At 42.4% G+C, this 9,106-nt stretch overlaps 1 protein-coding gene across 4 annotated transcripts in view; it reads right to left on the reverse strand.

Moving 5' to 3' along the window:
- The window catches only part of SGTB (small glutamine rich tetratricopeptide repeat co-chaperone beta), a 48,311-nt gene extending 39,205 nt beyond the window's left edge, over positions 1 to 9,106 (reverse strand). For 2 of the 4 annotated variants that reach the window (XM_089312814.1, XM_002714068.6), the window contains exons 1-3: positions 8,979 to 9,106; positions 3,266 to 3,369; positions 273 to 342 (exon numbers count right to left, since the gene is read on the reverse strand). In XM_089312814.1, the coding sequence (XP_089168940.1) occupies positions 273 to 342; positions 3,266 to 3,369; positions 8,979 to 9,078 (274 nt within the window). In that variant the 5' untranslated portion in view covers positions 9,079 to 9,106. Of the gene's footprint in view, positions 1 to 272; positions 343 to 3,265; positions 3,370 to 3,920; positions 4,074 to 4,449; positions 4,582 to 8,978 lie in introns of those variants that run through there. The other 2 variants (XM_089312815.1, XM_089312816.1) reach the window with 2 other exon arrangements.

The following is a 9,106-nucleotide window of genomic DNA, read 5'->3' on the forward strand; positions in this document are numbered from 1 at the left end:
AAGTAGCAAATACAGTTACCAATAATCAGTCTTCAAGTTCCTTGTTTTGCAAGCTTTATTCACATCAGATCTGCTTCTCTTGATTCCAGCCACCCCACCACTGCCCATAGCACATTCTGCATTCCCAGGCTTCATTTATTTCCCAAATGCTATGTGGACTTAAGATAAACCATCCCTACTGGTATAAACCAGAGTCTCATTAACTGACAGTTACTTTCTCCACAGTTTGAAAAAACATTATTAAATAAGTAACTTTTGTATGAAATATTCACCTTCATCTTTTAACTGGTCAGCTTTTCCCACATCTTCAGGTGCTGAGTTTGAGAGGGGCAGAATGTCATTCTGAAATTAAGTAAAAATCAAGGTACTTTCAATTAGCTACATAAAGAATCATTCCAGAGTATTATAAATAAAAAATATTAAATTACATTTACATCTTGGTGAATCATCAGTACTTCCATTTCATGAAATCTAACACATAAAAGACAGTGTTAAGAAGAAAATGGGGTGAAAGCCCCCCTGAAATACTTTTATTAGAAATATGAATAAGTGGATTTTTTTCTAAAGAATGGTAAACAAATGTGAGTCCATTTTTCAAAATTTGCTTTCTGCATGTCCAGAAATCCCACTTCACGTATCAAAAAATTAAATAAGAAGATAAATAGGCCAGCGCTGCAGCTCAATAGGCTGATCCTCTGCCTGCGGCGCCGGCATCCCAAGTTCTAGTCCCAGTTGGGGCACCGGATTCTGTCCCGGTTGCTCTTCTTCCAGGCCAGCTCTCTGCTGTGGCCCAGGAGTGCAGTGGAGGATGGCCCAAGTGCTTCAGCCCTGCACCCCATGGGAGACCAGGAAAAGCACCTGGCTCCTGGCTTCGGATCAGTGCAATGCGCCGACCACAGCGGCCATTGGGGGGTGAACCAACTGCAAAGGAAGACCTTTCTCTCTGTCTCTCTCTCTCACTGTCCACTCTGCCTGTCAAAAAAAAAAAAAAAAGAAGAATAAGAAGAGAAATAATTACGGGATTGACCACATTAGTGAAACTTTTGAAACAAAATTTTTAATATCCTATGTAAGAGATAACCAACTAACTAAAAATCACAATTGGGGGCCAGCTCAAGTCTTGGCTGCCCCACTTCTTTTTGTTTATTTTAAAGATTTATTTTATTTATTTGAAAGTCAGAGTTGCACAGAGAGAGAAGGAGAGGAGAGATAAAGAGGTCTTCCATCCACTGGATTACTCCCCAATTGGACGCAACGGCCGGGGCTGCACTGATCTGAAGCCAGGAGCCAGAAGCTTCCTCCAGGTCTTCCCATGCGGGTGCAGGGGCCCAAGGACTCACACCATCTTCCACTGCTTTCCCAGGCCATAGCAGAGAGCTGGATTGGAAGTGGAGCAGCTGGGTCTCAAACCAGCGCCCACATGGGATGGAGCACTGCAGGCGGCGGCTTTACCTGCTATGCCACAGCACTGGCCCCAGCTATTACACTTCTGATCCAGCTCCCTGGTAATGCACCTGGGGCAGCAGTGGAAGATGGCCCAAATGCTTGGGCTCCTGCACCCCTGTGGGAGATCCAGATGAAGCTCCCAGCTCCTGGCTTCAGCCTGGCCCCAACCATTACGGCTATTTTGGGTAGTGAGTCAGTGGATGACAGATCTGTCTCTATCTCTGCTTCCCTCTTTATGTAACTCGTCCTTTCAAACAAATAACATAAATCTTAAAAAAAAATCACAGTTAACCAAAAAAAAGAATTTACTATATGATACTATTTAAATACATATATACAGAGAGAGATTAAAAAACAAAGACTGAAAGTTGTATACCAAAAGATTAATAGTAGTAATATTTGGAAGTAAAATATTTACTCTCTTCTTCCCATTTTTCCATATTGTCTATATTTTACCTTTTTTAAGATTTATTTTATTTATTTGAAAGAGTTACAGAGAGAGGTAGAGATAGAGAGATAGAGGTCTTCCATCCGCTGGTTCACTCCCCAGATGGCCGCAACAGCCAGAGCTGCGCCAATCTGAAGCCAGGAGCCTCTTCCAGGTCTCCCTTGCGGGCGCAGGGGCCCAAGGAATTGGGCCATCCTCCACTGCCCTCCCAGGCCATAGCAAAGAGCTGGATCAGAAGAAGAGCAGCCAGGACTGGAACCAGCACCCATATGGGATGCCAGTGCTTCAGCCCAGGGCGTTAACCTGCTGCACCACAGCGCCAGCCTCTGTCCATATCTTAAAAATAGTGAGCCACAGCTGATCTTAACCAAAGGAAGAAAAAAAAATATCCTTAATGGGCAACACAGAAACCAGTCTCTGTCTCCTTACATCTTGACATGAGAGTTCATCTGTTTGATGAGCTAATGTGTAACTGCATTACTTTCTCCAAATATAAAAAGAAGGAGTTTACTGTCAAATTATCATCTTCATTGTAACTCTGTGAACCTCTTCCAAACAAGTTCTAAAAACAGAGCTGAGAAAATCCAGCCAAATGGGGCAGCCATGTCCACCCCAGGCTGAAGGATATGCTGTATGTTTCAGCTTCACTCCAGAATTCTTCCTTACTGAGTATACGACAGCTCAGACAAGCACCGGAAAAGGAATTCACAAGGCACTAAAATGTAATGAAAAGCATGTGTGTGTGTGTGTGTGTGTGGTCACCCTGGGACCTTACACTCCTTAACCTTAAAGTTTTTCAAGCAACCATATGGTCCATGTTTCCTGAAAAGGCCAGAAACCAGGGACCATGGAAACAGGTGTTGGGAACAGGGGCAAAACACTCAGGTTTCAGTCTTTGTTTTGCATACTGTCTCTGAACACTTCTCTGTTTTCAAGCGCCCCATCAGCGGCCAAATTGAATGAAATCTAAATCAGAAATGATGACTCATTCCAGAGGGATCTACGTTTGCATGATTGGTTCCTACACACTAAAACTTCTGCTTTAAACTTGCATTCCATGCTTTAGGGGAATGTCAATGCAGATATCAGAAATCTAAAAATACTAAGACACTGCAAAGCACCTAAAAGTGAACTAAAGCATTTCATCAACTATAAAAGGCAAGAGGATGAGAATAGCAACCAACTTGAAAACCTAAAGCACATTAAATGAGTTATATTTTAGATCCCAAATTATATCCAGATAGACCATCTACCTTATATCCAGAAAGAAGTCAGCTACTTACAGGCTTGGTCTCTCAACTATTAACAATCCAACATAAAACTCCAGTCACTCTTACATCAGATACTGATGAGAAAACAATGGCAACTTACCTTACAGAAGGAATTTGTGAACATTTCTGTCAAAGGTTGTGGAACTGCTAGATGTGTATCTTCTGAGCTGATCTTAAAAACTGTCTCCAAGCACTGAATTGCAACTTGAAATGAAATTTCATAGTGGAGAAAGATTAGCAACTTAAAAAAAGAAATAATCTTTTTTTTTTTCTCAGAGGACTGCAATCTTTGGTGATTCAGTATTTATGATCACAGAACATAAGGAAAACTAATTGGTTCAGCTGCACAGAGATTTCTGTTTATAGACCAGCTGTTGAGGGAAGACAACTTGATTTCTCATTCCTTACTGAAAGAGAAATGTTATCCAGAATATCACTTCTCAAAATATATATTACATCATCCTCTTGTTAGATACTACCAGAAGAGCAACTCATTAACAGCATAAGCTCCACTACCAATCTCTTTGATTAACCATCAGTGTCTTAATGCCTGGAACTAATAAAAGATATTACCTTTTCCAAATGTGAGAAATAGATCTCCAATCTAATGAAAAAAATAGTAAGAGAAACAGTCCTGGTACACAAGAAGCAATTTATATTAAACAGTCAATATTAATATTAATCCTGGGTACTAAAGTGAAGATAAATCAGTTTTTAAAAATTCATTCAAACAGACCAATTTTCCAAGTACCTACCATGTAAAGGTGCTGTTCTAAGCTGGCAGAGAAAAAGCAGTAAGCCTAACCAAGTATCACTAATCACATGGTCAAGTTTATATTTAATAGAAGGAGGGAGACAACACAATAAGTAAAACACATAACATGTTAACTGGTGAGAGGTGCCTTGTCTATTTTAGGTGTATGACAAGGTTGATAGGAATAGGGAACAAACTGAGTGCAAAGTCGAGGCAGGAGGTTGTTGGAAAGGAAGTCTGTCATCAGATGAAAAGCCACCACAGATAGCATTTCTAAAAGATTTGGACCTTGTGCAATGGGCAAATTTAGAGCCACAAAAGAGTTTTGTGAAGGAGAGAAACATAACTGTATTTATATTTAGAACTAAACGTCTGGCGGGAATGTTGGGAATGGATTAGAGAGGGTGTGGACTGAGGAAGTGCAAGGAGAGGAGCAGGTGTTTGGTGCAGCAGTTGAAGTGCTTCCTGGGAAACCTGCACCCCACGGTGGCGTGCCCAAGCGCAAGTCCCAGCTCTGCTTCTAGTGCTACCTTCTTCCTGTTGTGCACCCCGGGAGACGATGGCTCAGATACCGGGGTCCCTGCCACCCACACAGCAGATCCGGGTTGAGTCCCAGGTTCTTGCCTTCAGCCAGGCACAGCACCAGCTGTTGTGGACATCCTCCCCTCTTCAAGTAAAAGGAAAAATAAAAAATTGTAAAAATGAAAGCAGAAAAAAAGGTGGGTTCCTACTCAGATGATATAAACAAATAGGCACCGGACCTAGGGCAGTACCACTGTGGTGTGTGCATCCTATCCTCTCTCTGAGGGAAATGGAGGCAAATTCATAGCTTAATCATACTGGCACTGAAAGAGAGCAAGACAAGTGAAGAATCCTATTCAATACTAACATCTACATAGTACTTTCTTCAAAAGTTTTCACATGCTAGGTTCCTGCCATTCACTGATTCTGATTCCCTTGACAAATCTGTTAAACAGAGATGAGACAGATATCTCCACCTAATAGATTTGGAAAATAAAATACAGGCCGGCGCCATGGCTCACTAGGCTAATCCTCCGCCTTGCGGCGCCAGCACACCGGGTTCTAGTCCCAGTCGGGGCGCCGGATTCTGTCCCGGTCGCCCCTCTTCCAGGCCAGCTCTCTGCTGTGGCCAGGGAGTGCAGTGCAGGATGGCCCAAGTGCTTGGGCCCTGCACCCCATGGGAGACCAGGAGAAGCACCTGGCTCCTGCCATCAGATCAGCACGGTACACTGGCCACAGTGCGCCGGCGGCGGCCATTGGAGGGTGAACCAACGGCAAAGGAAGACCTTTCTCTCTGTCTCTCTCTCTCACTGTCCACTCTGCCTGTTAAAAAAAAAAAAAAAAAGAAAATACAAACCAACTAAGTTATATACTCAGGACCAGTGGATTCAATTCAACGATTCAAAAATATTTATAATATCCTATGTGTCCAGCAATTTTCTAGAAACTTTGATTTATCAATGAATAAAACAGAAAAGATTGCTAACTTCTTGGGGCTCACAAGCTAGATGAGAATAGAGAGGTGAACTATAAACAATAAAAATACAGAGTAAGGTGAGAGGGGAGTGTGCAGGGCTGAGCAGAGAAGCAGGGTTTAGATTGAACACAATTCAGAGTACATTGAGAAAAAGAGATTTGACAAAGACTTGAAGGAGACAGGGATGTTACCTTTATATGAGGACAGTCCATTCTAAGCAGAGGAAACACAGAGCAAAAGCACTTAGGCAGGAGGATCTGGTGCATTCACAAAGAACAAGCTAACCTGGCTGACGCCAAATGAGAAGAGCAAGGACTAGGTGAAAATACAGCACAGAAGTCCAAATCACATAGCTTATTCAAACAATGAACATTGACATCAGGAGATATTGCAAGATGCTGAGTGAAGGAAAGACAGCATCTGCTATACTCTGTTTTAAAAGATCACTGGCAGCTGTGTTTGGACTAGTCGATGGAGAGGCAAGAATAGAAGCAGAGACCAGTTCGGGACATCCACAGTAAAGCAGGTGAGGAAACCTCAGTTCTATCTGGGGGTCATATCAGTGGAGGTAGTAAGAGGTGATCAGACTCTAGACATATTTTGAAAGTCAGCAAACAGGATTTATTCTAGGGATTCTAGAACAGTGAAGTATAGAGTATTACAGAGAAAGAAAGTGAGGAGTCCAGAGTCACACCCAAGTTTTTGGCCTGAGCAACAGAAAAGCTGGAGTTGCCACCAACTGCGACAGGGAAGTTGCAGATAGAACAGATTTTGGGTGGGAGGATTAGGAGTTCGTTTTTGGCGATGTTAAATTTGAAATGCCTTTTAGACAAGCAAGTTATGCCATCTTATAGACAGTTGGCTATGCAAGTCAAGAGTTCAAAAGAAAGGTCTAGGCTGAAGGTATACCTCCAAAAATATTAGCATACAAATAAAGGGTATTTTAGGCAAAAAAGCTGAGTGATATCACCAAAGAAAAGAGTGTAGATACCGGGAAGAAGAGGATCAAGCAGTGGGCTCTGGGCACTCCAAGGCAGGGAAAAGAAGAGGCATCAGCCAAGGAAACAGAGGAGTTAACAATGAGATCCGAAGATAACCAGAGCCTGAGGTGTCCTGGAAGCTAAGCAGATGGGGAGGAGGGGAAAGGAAATGACAGAGTGAGCATCAACTTTATCAGCAGTGGTCAGACAGAATAAGATCACTGAACCAAACAGAAATTCCTAATGACCTTAATGACACAGGTACGGATGGAGAGACAGTAGCAAATACAAAGAAAGATCTATCCGTTGGTTCACCTCCAAAATGGCCGCAATGTCCAAAGCCAGGCCAGACTGGAGCCAGCAGCCAGGAACTTTCTCCGAGTCTTCTATGTGGATGCAGAGGCCAAGCACTTGGGCTATTTTCCACTGTTTTCCTAGGTGCATTAGCTGGGAGCTGGATCCGAAGTGGAGCAGCCGGGAATCAAACCGGCACTCATATGGGATGCTGGCATTGCAGGAGGCAGCTTAACCCACTATGCCACAGTACCAGCCCCTGTGATAACTTTTTAAAAATATGGATAAAAGAGGAGTGGGAAAAGTGAGGGATAAACAGACTAGAGGTATTAGTGGTTCAAAGAATTCTTGGGGTAGGGATTCTAGATGGAGTGAGCTGGAGACACAGGCAATAGTGATCTGAAAGTGATTATGCGAGAAAGGCAATTTTGATAATAAAGTCAAGGAAAGGATTTCTCAGTCTCAGCGTGCTGATGTTTTAGAATGGACACCTCCGTGTTGCAGGGACTGTCCTGTGCATTGTGGTTAGAAGCACCCACCGCCTCTACCCACCAGATGCCAGTAACAACAATCCCCCAGTCACAACAATGAGAAAAGTCTCTAGGCCTTGCTAAATTCTTGGAGTCAAGAGCCACTGATCTAGGGTATGACCAAGTAGTTTGGATCACTGTGGAGAGCCTGTGAACTGGAAGAATTATCGATGAGTGTACTGCAATCCCAAGAATTAAGACAGGAGTAGTGCTGGAGACAGGGACAGTGAGCAGGAACCACAGCAGTGAAAAATGAAGCAGATGTCAGAAGATGACAACAGCTCAGAGGAGCTGATACACCAGAGGTGACACACCAGCTTCACCACAGTGGTAAGGATGGTACGAGGACAGAGGCTCCTTTCCTGGGGCTTTTTTAAATGTCTAGAAGGTGGGCAGACGCCTCCACTTGATTTATGTTCAATTAAATTAGACTCACAGAGTCAAAAATAGGGGTCAGAGACAACTGGCACCATTTCTGACTGCCATATATACCAAACAGATGAAGGCCCATGCTTTTGGCTGAATACCATCCTAAAAATAGGACATAACATCTTGGTTTAAAAAAAAAAAAAAAACTCCCCATTTTCTTTCTTGCCCTTAAAAATATTACACTGTCTTTGGAAAAAAAATCGTATTAAAAGATTTGTATCTGCTTGCTACAGATTATCATAACCAACATTTTTCTTATCTAACCAGACACCTTTATCTTCAGTCTAACCATCAAGGAGGACATAAAGACCATAATATTAAATGGATGGATTGCAATGGTTTCCAACTGTGCTCCTCTCACAACCTGCTCCTCTCACAACCACCTGGAAAGACTTCTCACCAGACTGCAAGCAGATGTAGGGCAAATGCCCAACTGTCATTCCCACTGTCATTCCCACTGTCATTCCCACTGCATATTCACAAGGGAAATGCTCATGGAAATGAATAGATGTGTCCCCTTTACAGGAGAAGCAGCTTCAGGATGGGAAATTCAAACTGTGTAAGTTCTCCCAAATGTACTCTCACAGCAATATAATTAAGTCTTTAGGTCACCGGGAAGCCTGGCTCACTGAACCTGCACAAGCCCATCTGCAGAATTCTCTGGTTACGGTTATACTGAATTTAAATTTTGTAATGCATAAACATGAAGTACAAAAATGGTGTCAAGGAAACACATGACGCCATCACCAAGTCCTGCTCAACTTCACCGACTGCCGAATCCCACACTGAAAGCTCATAAAACAAAGGCGAAATCCTCTCTTTTCAAGTCCCCTAACAGGCAGTTTTCAGAGCTCACCAGCAGTAAATTAGACTTTCACAGAGTGCATTACAATGATTGGGTATTTTCATGGATTATTTCTAACATGGATGGTTTCCTATTAGGAAAAGAAGAGTAAGAACCAGGTTCTAAACCTCAGCTTTGTCACATATCGGCTTTTATGTTCCTTAATCCATCTGGCTTTGTTTTCTCTTGGGTTAAGTGGGGACAGTACTAAATTAGTTGCTGTGAAGAAAAAATTCCCTACAATATGAATAGCATAGTTTTGGCACATAGTAGTTGCTCAACAAATAACAGTCTTATTTTGTTGTTAACAAAACTATCCAAAATAAGTCTCAAAGATGGGAAATAAGGAAACCTAATGGTTAGGCCTCCCTTCGAGAAAGATCAACAAAGTACTCTGATTTTGTTACAACAGATCATGAATTCAGGCATAAAGGTATTTCAGTCTTGATACTTATAACACAAATGAGAGGAAATAGGGATGTACCTTCCAAACTCTCCTGTTCATCTGAAGTATATGCATCCATCTGACTCTGTTCTCGTAAGAAACGAATAACTGCATAAACTAGGTGCTTGATAGATGACATTTTAGCAGCTTAAACACTTTTCCTTGAT

This window comes from Oryctolagus cuniculus, chromosome 14 (assembly GCF_051225735.1).
Source record: "Oryctolagus cuniculus isolate XC-2025 breed Fujian yellow rabbit chromosome 14, ASM5122573v1, whole genome shotgun sequence".
Classification (NCBI taxonomy): domain Eukaryota; kingdom Metazoa; phylum Chordata; class Mammalia; order Lagomorpha; family Leporidae; genus Oryctolagus; species Oryctolagus cuniculus.